This window comes from Oncorhynchus mykiss, chromosome 23, assembly GCF_057628025.1.
Source record: "Oncorhynchus mykiss isolate SJ-2025 chromosome 23, ASM5762802v1, whole genome shotgun sequence".
NCBI classification, from domain to species: domain Eukaryota; kingdom Metazoa; phylum Chordata; class Actinopteri; order Salmoniformes; family Salmonidae; genus Oncorhynchus; species Oncorhynchus mykiss.
Window position 1 is genome coordinate 62,456,423 of NC_143044.1, and position 19,202 is coordinate 62,475,624.

The 19,202-nt window shown below is 42.0% G+C and overlaps 1 protein-coding gene across 1 annotated transcript in view; it reads left to right on the forward strand.

The window, feature by feature from the left end:
• The window catches only part of ryr2a (ryanodine receptor 2a (cardiac)), a 368,722-nt gene that overhangs the window by 299,826 nt on the left and 49,694 nt on the right, over positions 1 to 19,202 (forward strand). Inside the window, exons 73-78 of the mRNA XM_090217873.1 lie at positions 212 to 262; positions 3,472 to 3,571; positions 4,523 to 4,602; positions 10,552 to 10,628; positions 10,719 to 10,792; positions 15,584 to 15,601. Coding sequence (XP_090073999.1) covers positions 212 to 262; positions 3,472 to 3,571; positions 4,523 to 4,602; positions 10,552 to 10,628; positions 10,719 to 10,792; positions 15,584 to 15,601 — 400 coding nt within the window. The remainder of the gene's footprint in view (positions 1 to 211; positions 263 to 3,471; positions 3,572 to 4,522; positions 4,603 to 10,551; positions 10,629 to 10,718; positions 10,793 to 15,583; positions 15,602 to 19,202) is intronic.

A 19,202-nucleotide genomic window follows, 5' to 3' on the forward strand; every position in this document is an offset into this window, starting at 1 on the left:
TTTATTACTTGATTGGTCCTATCACTTCATTGGTTGATTGATTTATTACTTGATTGGTCCGATCACTTCATTGGTTGATTGATTTATTATTTGATTGGTCCGATCACTTGGTTGATTGATTTATTATTTGATTGGCCCTATCACTTCATTGGTTGATTGATTTATTGGTTATAATGTCTTTCTCTTTCTGTATCATCCATTTCTCCACCAGAGCTGTCATGATGAAGAGGATGAGGATGGAGAGGAGGTGAAGAGTTTTGAAGTAGGTATCTCCTCTTGAACACCGTCCAACCCATTTAACTTTTGCCCATCCCTCCCCCAGAAGCATTTTAAAAAGAGGGTGACGTCTTTTAAAATGTGGGTTATTTAGTTTCCCATGGCTTGCAGGCAGCTTTTAAATGAACCCTGAAGAGATGGCAGCTAGAGTCTTCTCTGAGTTGAGATAATGACCCCTGAAGAGATGGCAGGTAGAGTCTTCTCTCTGAGTTGAGATAATGACCCCTGAAGAGATGGCACATAGAGTCTTCTCTCTGAGTTGAGATAATGACCCCTGAAGAGATGGCAGGTAGAGTCTTCTCTCTGGGTTGAGATAATGACCCCTGAAGAGATGGTAGGTAGAGCCTTCTCTGAGTTGAGATAATGACCCCTGAAGAGATGGCACATAGAGTCTTCTCTCTGAGTTGAGATAATGACCCCTGAAGAGATGGCACGTAGAGTCTTCTCTCTGAGTTGAGATAATGACCCCTGAAGAGATGGGACATAGAGTCTTCTCTGTTGAGATAATGACCACTGAAGAGATTGCACATAGTCTTCTCTCTGATTTGAGATAATGACCCCCGAAGAGATGGCACATAGAGTCTTCTCTGAGTTGAGATAATGACCCCTGAAGAGATGGCACGTAGAGTCTACTCTGTTGAGATAATGACCCCTGAAGAGATGACACGTAGAGTCTTCTCTCTGAGTTGAGATAATGACCCCTGAAGAGATGGCACGTAGTCTACTCTCTGAGTTGAGATAATGACCCCTGAAGAGATGGCACGTAGAGTCTACTCTGTTGAGATAATGACCCCTGAAGAGATGGCACGTAGAGTCTTCTCTGAGTTGAGATAATGACCCCTGAAGAGATGGCACGTAGAGTCTACTCTCTGAGTTGAGATAATGACCCCTGAAGAGATGGCACGTAGTCTACTCTCTGAGTTGAGATAATGACCCCTGAAGAGATGGCACATAGAGTCTTCTCTCTGAGTTGAGATAATGACCCCTGAAGAGATGGCACGTAGAGTCTTCTCTCTGAGTTGAGATAATGACCCCTGAAGAGATGGCACGTAGAGTCTTCTCTCTGAGTTGAGATAATGACCCCTGAAGAGATGGCACGTAGAGTCTTCTCTCTGAGTTGAGATAATGACCCCTGAAGAGATGGGACGTAGAGTCTTCTCTCTGAGTTGAGATAATGACCCCTGAAGAGATGGGACGTAGAGTCTTCTCTCTGAGTTGAGATAATGACCCCTGAAGAGATGGGACGTAGAGTCTTCTCTCTGAGTTGAGATAATGACCCCTGAAGAGATGGCACGTAGAGTCTTCTCTCTGAGTTGAGATAATGACCCCTGAAGAGATGGCACGTAGAGTCTTCTCTCTGAGTTGAGATAATGACCCCTGAAGAGATGGCACGTAGAGTCTTCTCTCTGAGTTGAGATAATGACCCCTGAAGAGATGGCACGTAGAGTCTACTCTGTTGAGATAATGACCCCTGAAGAGATGGCACGTAGAGTCTACTCTCTGAGTTGAGATAATGACCCCTGAAGAGATGGCACGTAGAGTCTACTCTGCTGAGATAATGACCCCTGAAGAGATGGCACGTAGAGTCTTCTCTGAGTTGAGATAATGACCCCTGAAGAGATGACACGTAGAGTCTTCTCTGTTGAGTTGACACAATCTTGTGCAATACAAACTTTCTCACACATCGTTCATTGACATTAATGGGAGACTTGTGGATCTCAAGTTGGAGATCCAATCAGATGATAATGATATGGCTCATCTGTCTCATACCTGGTGTAATTTACCATAGATTGACCACATTTTTTATTTTGATTTATTTAACGAGGCAAGTCAGTTAAGAACACATTTTGTTATTTACCCTGGCCAAACCCTAACCCCGGACGACGCTGGGGCCAATGACGGCCTACCCTGGCCAAACCCTAACCCCGGACGACGCTGGGGCCAATTGTGCTCCGCCCTTTGGAACTCCCAATCACGGCCGGTTGTGATACAGCCTGGAATCGAACCAGGGGACGTCTGTAATGACGCCTGTAGCACCGAGACGCAGTGCCTTAGACCTCTGCTCCACTCTGGAGCCCCTGTTATAATGGAACATGGTGTACATCTGTATCTTTTTTTTTCCTTGTGTGGTTTGTGTGATCATGCAGCGACACTCTTAAAACACTGAGGATGTTAATCAGCATGGCTTTTCAGTAGGCTGCTCACGGCTGTTCCTCAGGACCACATCCTGTCCTTATTACACCAATCTTTTCACCATCATTTTCTGGGAGGTTTTTCTATTTTTTCTGAGTATAGCTGGGTGGGATCCGTGCACTGTGAAATGATACCATTCTGTTTCCCCAGCGTGATATAAGCAAAGGTTTAAGCAACAAAATTGCCAAGAAGGAGGAAGAATCTCTGGTAACAAAGTTCTCAAAAAAACAACTGTCTCTTGTTGATTTTGCATCTTGTTTCCTTTCCAGTATTTCTGTATTTCATGTTCCTTTTGAAGGTTCCTCATTCATATCGTTCAGCCCCGCCCCTCTCCGCTTCCTGATTTGTTTTTTTCTTCAACACTGTAAAAAAAAAAAAAATGCCTAAATTAGGAGAGCGGCCATCTTGCTTTTCCCGAGCTCTTCCATCCCCTTGTGTTCTTCTGCTGTGGCTCAGATGGAAAGTGGGGAAGCAGCCAAGCCTGGACCCCTATAGCGCTCCCTGCCATGCTGTTCCCTCAGTCGGGCAGAGTTGTTGCTGCTGTTTGGTTGTCACTGTTTCAGTGGGTGTTGCTGGAGACATGACACTGTCCCCCTCGTTGTCTATCTGTCTCATGACCCTCAGCACTGAGCTTACAGTCCACCTCACTGTACTAACACACAGACAGACTGCCTGCTCCCATCCAGCTCCAAGCCCTCTGTAGTCTTAACTAGCCAATGTGGGGCCCTGTGGTTATGAGTTACAATATTGTAATACATTTGTCTTCAACAGGCATTATTAACACCGGTGACATCATCCTGAATTCAATTTGAAAGACGTTGATAGAAAACACCTACGGAAGGTGATCTTGGACCTGGTGCAGGAGTAGGTCTTCACCTCCAGGGTGGTGTTGAGTGTCTTGTAGCCCGATGGGCGCACGGTGGTCTGATTGGACAGGAAGGTGCAGTCTCTCAGGTCTCTCCTCCTCCTCCTCTTCCTCCTCTTCCTCCCTCCCTCCTGCAGGAAAAAGAGATGGAGAAACAGAAGCTGCTATATCAGCAGGCCAGGTTACACGACCGAGGTGCTGCAGAGATGGTGCTGCAGACTATCAGCGCCAGCAAAGGTAAGCTCTCTGAGTAGAATGGATGAACAGGATGTCCACTGAGTGGACAAAACATTAGGAACACCTTCCTAATAGTGAGTCGCTGCCCCCCCCCCCCCCTTTCAGCCCTCAGAACAGACTAAATTTGTCGGGTCATGGACTGTACAAGGTGTTGAAAGCGTTCCACAGGGGATGCTGGCCCATGTTGACTCTACAAGGTGTTGAAAGCGTTCCACAGGGGATGCTGGTCCATGTTGACTCTACAAGGTGTTGAAAGCGTTCCACAGGGGATGCTGGTCCATGTTGACTCTACAAGGTGTTGAAAGCGTTCCACAGGGGATGCTGGTCCATGTTGACTCTACAAGGTGTTGAAAGCGTTCCACAGGGGATGCTGGACCATGTTGACTCCAATGCTTCCCACAGTTGTGTCAAATTGGCTGGATGTCCTTTAGATGGTGGACTATATTCTTGATACACACAGGAAACTGTTGAGCGTGAAAAACCCAGCAGCGTTGCAGTTCTTGACACAAACCAGTGCGCCCTGGCACCTACTACCATACCCCGTTCAAAGGCGCTTAAATATTTAGTCTTGACCATTCACCCTCTGAACGGAACACATACAATATCAAAGTCTCAATTTTCTCAAGGCTTAAAAATCCTTCTTTAACCACCGTCTCCTCCCCTTCATCTACACTGATTGAAGTGGGAGCATAGCTTTCACCTGGATTCACCTGGTCAGTCTATGTCATGGAAAGAGTAGCCATGTGTGATGAATACATTGGACATCTCAGTGACCCATAACTCTCACAACAAAGCAGAGCTCTGTCCACAGTAGGTAGGTAGCTACGTTGTGACGTACTAGACCCAGTATAAAGATAACTCTCACAACAAAGCAGAGCTCTGTCCACAGTAGGTAGGTAGCTACCTTGTGACGTACTAGACCCAGTATAAAGGTGTTGTGTTCCCCACCAGGTGAGATGGGTCCCATGGTGGCCTCTACTCTGAAGCTGGGGATAGCTGTCCTCAATGGAGGCAACTCGACTGTTCAGCAGGTAGGTCTATCTACCATTACACTGCATCAATCTACCATCAGTCACTTATCGACCTGGTATCTACCATTAAACTGCATCAATCTACCATCAGTCACTTATCGGCCTGGTATCTACCATTAAACTGCATCAATCTACCATCAGTCACTTATCGGCCTGGTATCTACCATTAAACTGCATCAATCTACCATCAGTCACTTATCGGCCTGGTATCTACCATTAAACTGCATCAATCTACCATCAGTCACTTATCGGCCTGGTATCTACCATTAAACTGCATCAATCTACCATCAGTCACTTATCGACCTGGTATCTACCATTAAACTGCATCAATCTACCATCAGTCACTTATCGACCTGGTATCTACCATTAAACTGTATCAATCTACCATCAGTCACTTATCGACCTGGTATCTACCATTAAACGGTATCAATCTACCATCAGTCACTTATCGGCCTGGTATCTACCATTAAACTGCATCAATCTACCATCAGTCACTTATCGGCCTGGTATCTACCATTAAACTGTATCAATCTACCATCAGTCACTTATCGGCCTGGTATCTACCATTAAACTGTATCAATCTACCATCAGTCACTTATCGGCCTGGTATCTACCATTAAACTGTATCAATCTACCATCAGTCACTTATCGGCCTGGTATCTACCATTAAACTGTATCAATCTACCATCAGTCACTTATCGGCCTGGTATCTACCATTAAACTGTATCAATCTACCATCAGTCACTTATCGACCTGGTATCTACCATTAAACTGTATCAATCTACCATCAGTCACTTATCGGCCTGGTATCTACCATTAAACTGTATCAATCTACCATCAGTCACTTATCGGCCTGGTATCTACCATTAAACTGTATCAATCTACCATCAGTCACTTATCGGCCTGGTATCTACCATTAAACTGTATCAATCTACCATCAGTCACTTATCGACCTGGTATCTACCATTAAACTGTATCAATCTACCATCAGTCACTTATCGACCTGGTATCTACCATTAAACTGCATCAATCTACCATCAGTCACTTATCGACCTGGTATCTACCATTAAACTGTATCAATCTACCATCAGTCACTTATCGACCTGGTATCTACCATTAAACTGCATCAATCTACCATCAGTCACTTATCGACCTGGTATCTACCATTAAACTGCATCAATCTACCGTCAGTCACTTATCGACCTGGTATCTACCATTAAACTGCATCAATCTACCATGGTATCTGGCATCTAATGTCAAAATGCATCAACCAATATATTTCTAGTCACTTTATTTATATTTCTTTATAAAATTGGTTGTTTGTGTTTCTAGTCGACTGTGTCTCTGTAGTGTTTACTCTCTCATGTCTCTGTAGTGTTTACTCTCTCATGTCTCTGTAGTGTTTACTCTCTCATGTCTCTGTAGTGTTTACTCTCTCATGTCTCTGTAGTGTTTACTCTCTCATGTCTCTGTAGTGTTTACTCTCTCATGTCTCTGTAGTGTTTACTCTATCATGTCTCTGTAGTGTTTACTCTCTCATGTCTCTGTAGTGTTTACTCTCTCATGTCTCTGTGTCTCTGTAGTGTTTACTCTCTCATATCTCTGTAGTGTTTACTCTCTCATGTCTCTGTAGTGTTTACTCTCTCATATCTCTGTAGTGTTTACTCTCTCATGTCTCTGTAGTGTTTACTCTCTCATGTCTCTGTAGTGTTTACTCTCTCATGTCTCTGTAGTGTTTACTCTCTCATGTCTCTGTAGTGTTTACTCTCTCATGTCTCTGTAGTGTTTACTCTCTCATGTCTCTGTAGTGTTTACTCTCTCATGTCTCTGTAGTGTTTACTCTCTCATGTCTCTGTAGTGTTTACTCTCTCATGTCTCTGTAGTGTTTACTCTCTCATGTCTCTGTAGTGTTTACTCTCTCATGTCTCTGTAGTGTTTACTCTCTCATGTCTCTGTAGTGTTTACTCTCTCATGTCTCTGTGTCTCTGTAGTGTTTACTCTCTCATATATCTGTAGTGTTTACTCTCTCATGTCTCTGTAGTGTTTACTCTCTCATGTCTCTGTAGTGTTTACTCTCTCATGTCTCTGTAGTGTTTACTCTCTCATGTCTCTGTAGTGTTTACTCTCTCATGTCTCTGTAGTGTTTACTCTCTCATGTCTCTGTGTCTCTGTAGTGTTTACTCTCTCATGTCTCTGTAGTGTTTACTCTCTCATGTCTCTGTAGTGTTTACTCTCTCATGTCTCTGTAGTGTTTACTTTCTCATGTCTCTGTAGTGTTTACTCTCTCATGTGTCTGTAGTGTTTAATCTCTCATGTCTCTGTAGCATTTACTCTCTCATGTCTCTGTAGTGTTTACTCTCTCATGTCTCTGTAGTGTTTACTCTCTCATGTCTCTGTAGTGTTTACTCTCTCATGTCTCTGTGTCTCTGTAGTGTTTACTCTCTCATGTCTCTGTGTCTCTGTAGTGTTTACTCTCTCATGTCTCTGTAGTGTTTACTCTCTCATGTCTCTGTAGTGTTTACTCTCTCATGTCTCTGTAGTGTTTACTCTCTCATGTCTCTGTAGTGTTTACTCTCTCATGTCTCTGTAGTGTTTACTCTCTCATGTCTCTGTAGTGTTTACTCTCTCATGTCTCTGTAGTGTTTACTCTCTCATGTCTCTGTGTCTCTGTAGTGTTTACTCTCTCATGTCTCTGTAGTGTTTACTCTCTCATGTCTCTGTAGTGTTTACTCTCTCATGTCTCTGTGTCTCTGTAGTGTTTACTCTCTCATGTCTCTGTAGTGTTTACTCTCTCATGTCTCTGTAGTGTTTACTCTCTCATGTCTCTGTAGTGTTTACTCTATCATGTCTCTGTAGTGTTTACTCTCTCATGTCTCTGTAGTGTTTACTCTCTCATGTCTCTGTGTCTCTGTGGTGTTTACTCTCTCATGTCTCTGTAGTGTTTACTCTCTCATGTCTCTGTGTCTCTGTAGTGTTTACTCTCTCATGTCTCTGTGTCTCTGTAGTGTTTACTCTCTCATGTCTCTGTAGTTTTTACTCTCTCATGTCTCTGTAGTGTTTACTCTCTCATGTCTCTGTAGAGTTTATTCTCTCATGTCTCTGTAGTGTTTACTCTCTCATGTCTCTGTGTCTCTGTAGTGTTTACTCTATCATGTCTCTGTAGTGTTTACTCTCTCATGTCTCTGTAGTGTTTACTCTCTCATGTCTCTGTAGTGTTTACTCTCTCATGTCTCTGTAGTGTTTACTCTCTCATGTCTCTGTAGTGTTTACTCTCTCATGTCTCTGTAGTGTTTACTCTCTCATGTCTCTGTAGTGTTTACTCTCATGTCTCTGTAGTGTTTACTCTCTCATGTCTCTGTAGTGTTTACTCTCTCATATCTCTGTAGTGTTTACTCTCTCATGTCTCTGTGTCTCTGTAGTGTTTACTCTCTCATGTCTCTGTAGTGTTTACTCTCTCATGTCTCTGTAGTGTTTACTCTCTCATGTCTCTGTGTCTCTGTAGTGTTTACTCTCTCATGTCTCTGTAGTGTTTACTCTCTCATGTCTCTGTAGTGTTTACTCTCTCATGTCTCTGTAGTGTTTACTCTATCATGTCTCTGTAGTGTTTACTCTCTCATGTCTCTGTAGTGTTTACTCTCTCATGTCTCTGTGTCTCTGTGGTGTTTACTCTCTCATGTCTCTGTAGTGTTTACTCTCTCATGTCTCTGTGTCTCTGTAGTGTTTACTCTCTCATGTCTCTGTGTCTCTGTAGTGTTTACTATCTCATGTCTCTGTAGTTTTTACTCTCTCATGTCTCTGTAGTGTTTACTCTCTCATGTCTCTGTAGTGTTTACTCTCTCATGTCTCTGTAGTGTTTACTCTCTCATGTCTCTGTGTCTCTGTAGTGTTTACTCTATCATGTCTCTGTAGTGTTTACTCTCTCATGTCTCTGTAGTGTTTACTCTCTCATGTCTCTGTAGTGTTTACTCTCTCATGTCTCTGTAGTGTTTACTCTATCATGTCTCTGTAGTGTTTACTCTCTCATGTCTCTGTAGTGTTTACTCTCTCATGTCTCTGTGTCTCTGTGGTGTTTACTCTCTCATGTCTCTGTAGTGTTTACTCTCTCATGTCTCTGTGTCTCTGTAGTGTTTACTCTCTCATGTCTCTGTGTCTCTGTAGTGTTTACTCTCTCATGTCTCTGTAGTTTTTACTCTCTCATGTCTCTGTAGTGTTTACTCTCTCATGTCTCTGTAGTGTTTACTCTCTCATGTCTCTGTAGTGTTTACTCTCTCATGTCTCTGTGTCTCTGTAGTGTTTACTCTATCATGTCTCTGTAGTGTTTACTCTCTCATGTCTCTGTAGTGTTTACTCTCTCATGTCTCTGTAGTGTTTACTCTCTCATGTCTCTGTAGTGTTTACTCTATCATGTCTCTGTAGTGTTTACTCTCTCATGTCTCTGTAGTGTTTACTCTCTCATGTCTCTGTAGTGTTTACTCTCTCATGTCGCTGTAGTGTTTACTCTATCATGTCTCTGTAGTGTTTACTCTCTCATGTCTCTGTGTCTCTGCAGTGTTTACTCTCTCATGTCTCTGTAGTGTTTACTCTCTCATGTCTCTGTAGTGTTTACTCTCTCATGTCTCTGTAGTGTTTACTCTCTCATGTCTCTGTAGTGTTTACTCTCTCATGTCTCTGTAGTGTTTACTCTCTCATGTCTCTGTAGTGTTTACTCTCTCATGTCTCTGTAGTGTTTACTCTCTCATGTCTCTGTAGTGTTTACTCTCTCATGTCTCTTTGTCTCTGTAGTGTTTACTCTCTCATATATCTGTAGTGTTTACTCTCTCATGTCTCTGTAGTGTTTACTCTCTCATGTCTCTGTAGTGTTTACTCTCTCATGTCTCTGTAGTGTTTACTCTCTCATGTCTCTGTAGTGTTTACTCTCTCATGGCTCTGTAGTGTTTACTCTCTCATGTCTCTGTAGTGTTTACTCTCTCATGTCTCTGTGTCTCTGTAGTGTTTACTCTCTCATGTCTCTGTAGTGTTTACTCTCATGTCTCTGTAGTGTTTACTCTCTCATGTCTCTGTAGTGTTTACTTTCTCATGTCTCTGTAGTGTTTACTCTCTCATGTGTCTGTAGTGTTTACTCTCTCATGTCTCTGTAGTGTTTACTCTCTCATGTCTCTGTAGTGTTTACTCTCTCATGTCTCTGTAGTGTTTACTCTCTCATGTCTCTGTAGTGTTTACTCTCTCATGTCTCTGTGTCTCTGTAGTGTTTACTCTCTCATGTCTCTGTGTCTCTGTAGTGTTTACTCTCTCATGTCTCTGTAGTGTTTACTCTCTCATGACTCTGTAGTGTTTACTCTCTCATGTCTCTGTAGTGTTTACTCTCTCATGTCTCTGTAGTGTTTACTCTCTCATGTCTCTGTAGTGTTTACTCTCTCATGTCTCTGTAGTGTTTACTCTCTCATGTCTCTGTAGTGTTTACTCTCTCATGTCTCTGTGTCTCTGTAGTGTTTACTCTCTCATGTCTCTGTAGTGTTTACTCTCTCATGTCTCTGTAGTGTTTACTCTCTCATGTCTCTGTGTCTCTGTAGTGTTTACTCTATCATGTCTCTGTAGTGTTTACTCTCTCATGTCTCTGTAGTGTTTACTCTCTCATGTCTCTGTAGTGTTTACTCTCTCATGTCTCTGTAGTGTTTACTCTATCATGTCTCTGTAGTGTTTACTCTCTCATGTCTCTGTAGTGTTTACTCTCTCATGTCTCTGTAGTGTTTACTCTCTCATGTCGCTGTAGTGTTTACTCTATCATGTCTCTGTAGTGTTTACTCTCTCATGTCTCTGTGTCTCTGCAGTGTTTACTCTCTCATGTCTCTGTAGTGTTTACTCTCTCATGTCTCTGTAGTGTTTACTCTCTCATGTCTCTGTGTCTCTGTAGTGTTTACTCTCTCATGTCTCTGTGTTTCTCTCTGACAGAAAATGCTGGACTACCTGAAAGACAAGAAGGATGTGGGCTTCTTCCAGAGTCTGGCTGGTCTGATGCAGTCGTGCAGGTACTGCTGTACCCTCCTCGTCGCTCGCTCCGTTCGGTGGAGTGTTCGGTGTGTAAATATGTTGTTAACCTCTCTGTCTCTCTGTTCCAGTGTTCTGGACCTGAATGCGTTTGAGCGCCAGAATAAAGCAGAGGGACTGGGCATGGTGACAGAGGAGGGATCAGGTACATATTAACTACCGACAAGTAGAAACACTAATTAAAGGTAATGTCCTACTGTCTCCTACTGTCTATGTTAATTAAAGGTAATGTCCTACTGTCTATGTTAATTAAAGGTAATGTCCTACTGTCTCTGTACAACACGTGCTGAATATGGGAGAGTTCATCGCCATAATGTCTTCACAATATATTCAGTATTAAAGAGTTAAAGGATGGGTTGGACATAATAAAAGATTAAACATAGACGTATTATATATATATACAAGATATTTAAGATCCATATTTAAGATATGTTTAATATATATCGTGTTGTAGTTGTGCCTTGTCCAAATTCATCCTGGTTTTCTTCCTTGTTTTTTTTGTTTTGTCATCACATTGGGTTTGGACACTGAAAATACAGCGTCTCCTGTATCTGTGTCGTCTGTCTACGTGCAACAGTCACTTTTCATTTCCCGCTGTCCACGTCACATGTCTCTGTGCTCTTCAGTTATTTACTAACCTCCCATGTGTTGTCTGTGGGTGCCACATTCTACCTGTGTTGTGGTCAATGTTGTATTCAAAGGCTGGATGGATGGACAACACATCTAAGAATGAATCAAAGTTGATGGTAATTTATAGCGAGCGTTTTCCAATATGCTAGTCAGGCGGTGTAGGAACAAATTCCCTGTGTTTTCTCTTTGACAAATTATTATTATTATTTTTTAACGGATACATTGACAACAAAGCATTTTGCTCTTTTTTTGTTGTTTGTTTAGTTTTCTCTCCCTCATTTTAAAACAAAATGTTTTATAGTGGATCACACATGTTGGGGTTCCTTTTTTTTGAGGGGGCGGGGGTTATGAATAATCAAACAACTGTTTCGTCACAGTACCCTGTTCTAAATTCTCTACAATGTGCAGTCTTCTAGAACTCTGACCAACTTAATTCCTGTTCTAAATTCTCTACAATGTGCAGTCTTCTAGAACTCTGACCAACTTAATTCCTATTCTAAATTCTCTACAATGTGCAGTCTTCTAGAACTCTGACCAACTTAATTCCTGTTCTAAATTCTCTACAATGTGCAGTCTTCTAGAACTCTGACCAACTTAATTCCTATTCTAAATTCTCTACAATGTGCAGTCTTCTAGAACTCTGACCAACTTAATTCCTATTCTAAATTCTCTACAATGTGCAGTCTTCTAGAACTCTGACCAACTTAATTCCTATTCTAAATTCTCTACAATGTGCAGTCTTCTAGAACTCTGACCAACTCTTTTTCTATTCTAAATTCTCTACAATGTGCAGTCTTCTAGAACTCTGACCAACTTAATTCCCATTCTAAATTCTCTACAATGTGCAGTCTTCTAGAACTCTGACCAACTCTTTTTCTATTCTAAATTCTCTTTTCTTAATTCTCTTTGGAACGCCGTTTGGGTCTTTGCGTGTCAAAAAATATATAAGTCAAATAACACTATTGGACGCTTCAAATAAGCTTTTAATTTAACACGTCAAATAACAAGCCAAGCGTCACTGTCAAAGCTGTACGGTACCTTATCTAGGTAATAACACATTATCTAGGTAATAACACATTATCTAGGTAATAACACATTATCTAGGTAATAACACATTATCTAGGTAATAACACATGATCTAGGTAATAACACATGATCTAAGTAATAACACATGATCTAGGTAATAACACATGATCTAGGTAATATTACATTATCTTGGTAATAACACATTATCTAGGTAATAACTCATTATCTCTTCCACAAATAACAAGCCAAGCGTCACTGTCAAAGCTGTACGGTACCTTATCTAGGTAATAACACATGATCTAGGTAATAACACATTATCTAGGTAATAACACATTATCTAGGTAATAACACATTATCTAGGTAATAACACTATCTAGGTAATAACACTATCTAGGTAATAACACATTATCTAGGTAATAACACATTATCTAGGTGATTACACATTATCTAGGTAATAACACATTATCTAGGTAATAACACATTATCTAGGTAATAACGCTTTATCTAGGTAATAGCGCATTATGTAGGTAATAACACATTATCTAGGTAATAACACATTATCTATTCCATCGAATGGGAAAACGTCTGTTGGAGCGTTTGAAATTAAATCAGGATCAAACATGTTTGCAAAAATATTTGATACAGATGCTATTAGCAATTTCTGGGGTAGCTAGCTAGCTTTAGTTTGGTACCTAGCTAGCTAGCTTTAACTTGGTAGCTAGCTAGCTTTAGTTTGGTACCTAGCTAGCACCAATGCAACCAGCCTGAAAACAATTACCAGTAGAAACTGCATTAATTTTCACTATTCTTAGCAATGATTTAGGAATCCATGTGAGTAAGTATTAGCTAGGTAGCTACTTGTTGTTCTCCTATTGAAATAACTAGCTAGCCAGCTACTTAACCCTGCTGCCCAAAACTAACCTTATAAGCAGCCAGTTAGCTTCATGTGGGTAGTGTGGCTTGACAGGGCCCGGGTTATGTGTTTTGAAGCCACAATAGTGGAATTTGCAACCAGGTCCCTTATAAATCTAGTTCCCTATAGAAAACCAATTGAAAAGACAGTGACCTAAAAACAAAATGTCCTGCATGGTTTGTCCTCTGTGTTTCACCTGCCAAATAAGTTCTGTTATACTCACAGACATCATTTTAACAGTTTTAGAAACTAGAGTGTTTTCTATCCAAATCTACCAATTATATGCATATCATTCTGGGCCTGAGTAGCAGGCAGTTTATTTGGGGATTTTCATCCAGACGTCAAAATAGTGCCCCCTATCCCTTAAGATGTTTTAAACAAGGCTGGAGTGTTGGAATGTGGAGCAATGAAATTGAGTTATCAGTCTACTCAGTACCCAAGTGCTTTTTCCCCAACGTCCTCCTCAGAGATATCAGGCTCCAAAACCTCCACAATGTTTTGTTGTCCCTCTGGAATTGTGTTCAATACATAGTAGGGTTGACTGGTGCAATACATGAGGCTCGTGTTCAATACATAGTAGGGTTGACTGGTGCAATACATGAGGCTCGTGTTCAATACATAGTAGGGTTGACTGGTGCAATACATGAGGCTCGTGTTCAATACATAGTAGGGTTGACTGGTACAATACATGAGGCTCGTGTTCAATACATAGTAGGGTTGACTGGTACAATACATGAGGCTCGTGTTCAAACGTGACATATGAAACACGACGTGACATATGAAACACGACATGACATATGAAACACGACATGACATATGAAACACGACATGACATATGAAACACGACATGACATATGAAACTCGACATGACATATGAAACACGACATGACATATGAAACACGACATGACATATGAAACACGACATGACATATGAAACACGACATGACATATGAAACTCGACATGACATATGAAACACGACATGACATATGAAACTCGACATGACATATGAAACTCGACATGACATATGAAACTCGACATGACATATGAAACACGACATGACATATGAAACATGACATATGAAACACGATATGAAACTCGACATGACATTTGAAACACGACATGACATATGAAACTCGACATGACATATGAAATACGACATGACATATGAAACACGACATGACATATGAAACACGACATGACATATGAAACGCGACATGAAACTCGACATGACATGAAACACGACATGACATATGAAACACGACATGACATATGAAACACAACTTGACATATGAAACACGACATGACATATGAAACACGACATGACATATGAATCTCGACATGACATTTGAAACACGACATGACATTTGAAACTCGACGTGACATATGAAACTCGACGTGACATATGAAACACGACGTGACATATGAAACTCGACATGACATATGAAACACGACATGACATATGAAACACGACGTGACATATGAAACACGACATGACATATGAAACACGACATGACATATGAAACACGACATGACATATGAAACACGACATGACATATGAAACACGACATGACATATGAAACACGACGTGACATATGAAACACGACGTGACATATGAAACACGACGTGACATATGAAACACGACGTGACATATGAAACACGACGTGACATATGAAACACGACGTGACATATGAAACACGGCGTGACATATGAAACACGACGTGACATATGAAACACGACGTGACATATGAAACACGACGTGACATATGAAACACGACGTGACATATGAAACACGGCGTGACATATGAAACACGACGTGACATATGAAACACGGCGTGACATATGAAACACGGCGTGACATATGAAACACGACGTGACATATGAAACACGACATGACATATGAAACACGACATGACATATGAAACACGACATGACAGATGGAACTCGACATGACATATGAAACACGACATGACATATGAAACACGACATGACATATGAAACACGACGTGGATACTGTAATCAATGTGTAATAACTGTGTAAAACATGTATGAACGTGGTGAATTATTATGTGACGTCATATTCAGGTCCTGATTGGTCAACAAGCTTATTTTGACTCGTCAATTAGTGTTAATTGACGAGTATCTTTTGTTTGACACGCAAAGACCCAAACGTGGTTCCATAATTCTCTACAGTGTACAGTGACAACTTCTGCTCTGCGCTACACTTCACCCTAAAACTGATTTATTTGCAAAGAAACAAACCGATATGAAAACCATATTGAAAGCTATTTGTAATCTGTTTGACTTCTGCTTTCTTTCTTTCTTTCCTTTCTTCTCTTTGATTTAATGTACTGTCTTCCCCTCCTCAGTCATCACTCATGAGCGTGGTAATTATGACTTCTGCCATTTTCCTGTCGTTCGTTCGTTAGCTTTGTGTTGTTAGATGTGATTAGCTGTCCAGGTCGTGAGTCAAACGCCTCTTCCTTCCCTATATCCTGCTGCTCTGCCTTTACTATATATATATAGCATGACGCTGCCAATCTGTTCTGAGGTCTGGTGTACCTCTCTCTCTCTCTCTCCCTCTCTCTCTCTCTCTCTCTCACCTCTTCTCTCTCTCTCTCTCTCTCTCTCTCTCTCTCTCTCTCTCTCACCTCTTCTCTCTCTCTCACCTCTTCTCTCTCTCTCTCACCTCTTCTCTCTCACCTCTTCTCTCTCACCTCTTCTCTCTCACCTCTTCTCTCTCTCTCTCTCACCTCTTCTCTCTCTCTCTCTCTCACCTCTTCTCTCTCTCTCTCTCACACCTCTTCTCTCTCACCTCTTCTCTCTCTCTCTCTCACCTCTTCTCTCTCTCTCTCTCTCTCTCTCTCTCTCTCTCTCTCTCTCTCTCACTCTCACCTCTTCTTTCTCTCTATCCAACCTAGAGCCATGTAATGCTGTTGTAGAGCTGTACTGTAGGCAACCAGCCTCTCTCTCTCTCTCTCTCCCTGTCATCCCTCTTGGGGTTTGTATCTGGCTGTAACTCTAGATGTAAGATCAGTGAGCTGTTTTGAAGTGAAGTGGTGGTCTGGTCTGTTCTGGTCCCCCGTCGTGGCAGTTGGCTGGATGTGTGTTATTCATATATATATATATATAAGGAGAACTTGTGGTGTCCATCCCTCTCTGTCGTCTGTTGTGCATTAATAACCTGTGGCTGATTGGCTTCAGTGGTCTGATCTGTGCCTAGTGGAAGGTTTACCCAATCACCCAAGTGTCTCCCCTCTGATTGGTCCAGTTGTTGACCCTGTGTGCCTGTGATTGGTCCAGCTGTTGATTCTGTGTTCTGTGATTGGTCCAGCTGTGATGTAGTCGATGTTGTTGTATCCTTTGTTGTTGTTTTTTGTGTCCGTACTTGTACCTCAGTTTTTTTACGTGAAAATTGTCCATTTTTCAATTAACTTTCCCCCAATTATTTATGTTGTGTTTTTGAACTGATATTGTATTTTCATTCATGTTTCTGTTGTTGTTGTTGTTGTTGTTGTTGATTTACACTGAATATCTCTTTGAAAAGTCCATATTAGTTTGTATGATATACCAGAGGAATCTAAATGGTAATGGGTGACAGCTGCTTCATGAGTTGGTAATAATTACTGGCTACTGGCACATGATGCTTTCCTAGTGTCACCATTATTCATCACCCTTTATGAGATTTATAAGAAAAAGTCATGACAACATATGGAAACATACAGCCTTCCGTTGACCAATATTCCCAGGAAACATACATATACAGGGGAGTACGGTACAGAGTCAATGTGGAGGCTATATACAGGGTATTACGGTACAGAGTCCATGTGGAGGCTATATACAGGGGGTACCGGTACAGAGTCAATGTGGAGACTATATACAGGGGGTACCGGTACAGAGTCAATGTGGAGGCTATATACAGGGGGTACCGGTACAGAGTCAATGTGGAGGCTATATACAGGGGGTACCGGTACAGAGTCAATGTGGAGGCTATATACAGGGGGGTACCGGTACAGAGTCAATGTGGAGGCTATATACAGGGGGTACCGGTACAGAGTCAATGTGGAGGCTATATACAGGGGGTACCGGTACAGAGTCAATGTGGAGGCTATATACAGGGGGTACCGGTACAGAGTCAATGTGGAGGCTATATACAGGGGGTACCAGTACAGAGTCAATGTGGAGGCTATATACAGGGTGTTACGGTACAGAGTCAATGTGGAGGCTATATACAGGGTGTTACGGTACAGAGTCAATGTGGAGGCTATATACAGGGGGTACCGGTACAGAGTCAATGTGGAGGCTATATACAGGGTGTTACGGTACAGAGTCAATGTGGAGGCTATATACAGGGTGTTACGGTACAGAGTCAATGTGGAGACTATATACAGGGTGTTACGGTACAGAGTCAATGTGGAGACTATATACAGGGTGTTACGGTACAGAGTCAATGTGGAGGCTATATACAGGGGGTACCAGTACAGAGTCAATGTGGAGGCTATATACAGGGTGTTACGGTACAGAGTCAATGTGGAGGCTATATACAGGGTGTTACGGTACAGAGTCAATGTGGAGGCTATATACAGGGGGTACCGGTACAGAGTCAATGTGGAGGCTATATACAGGGTGTTACGGTACAGAGTCAATGTGGAGGCTATATACAGGGGGTACCGGTACAGAGTCAATGTGGAGGTTATATACAGGGAGTACCGGTACAGAGTCAATGTGGAGGCTATATACAGGGTGTTACGGTACAGAGTCAATGTGGAGGCTATATACAGGGGGTACCGGTACAGAGTCAATGTGGAGGCTATATACAGGGGGTACCGGTACAGAGTCAATGTGGAGGCTTTATACAAGGGGTACCGGTACAGAGTCAATGTGGAGGCTATATACAGGGGGTACTGGTACTGAGTCAATGTGGAGGCTATATACAGGGTGTACCGGTACAGAGTCAATGTGGAGGCTATATGCCAGGGTGTTACGGTACAGAGTCAATGTGGAGGCTATATACAGGGGGTACCGGTACAGAGTCAATGTGGAGGCTATATACAGGGTGTTACGATACAGAGTCAATGTGGAGGCTATATACAAGGGGTACCGGTACAGAGTCAATGTGGAGGCTATATACAGGGGGTACTGGTACTGAGTCAATGTGGAGGCTATATACAGGAGGTACCGGTACAGAGTCAATGTGGAGGCTATATACAGGGGGTACCGGTACAGAGTCAATGTGGAGGCTATATACAGGGTGTTACGGTACAGAGTCAATGTGGAGGTGAAACATATCCCCTGTTGACCAATTAGCCACTTAATGAGACTTCATATCTGCTCTGTCATGGTGAAATATGTCTGAAAGGGAACTCACCAAATATACGTTCTAGTGTGACCTTGTATTGTTGCCTTCATAAACCATTAGCAATACTAGCAGCAATTTGATATCGATGTTTTTTTCTCCCGTAGCCTGGGCCGTGTAAAGTAGCAAGCCTTAACCCAGCGGTCACACCGGTCATTTATACTCTCTCTGAAATACATCAAAGTAGCTATCTCTATCCCAGTGATTATCTCTGTTTTACCTCACTGTATCATCCGAAGCACTTTCAAGCCTGTTTCTATTTCTCTCTCCGACATGGAATTCAGTCGCCAAGTTATCTCTATGTTGTCAGAGTTGGTAACATTACAGTGGACGTGTCACAGCCTCACCGTGTCGTCTTCTTTTCATTAGCGTCATTACTTTAGAGGCAGCCTTTTAAACACAGTCCGTATACTGTAGGCCTGCCGGGCATGCTTAGTTGTCCCAGTTTAGACTCAATACTACTGCTTCTACAAGGACCTAATATAAAAGAGGTCAACAACTCTGTTTACCCTCTATTTGCATAATCGTACTTTATTGGCTCAAAGACTCCGGTATAAAATGCTGCTTCGGTTAGTACCGCTTCACCTCAGATCACTGCCATGTTTCTCACCCATTCCAGACTCAGATCACTC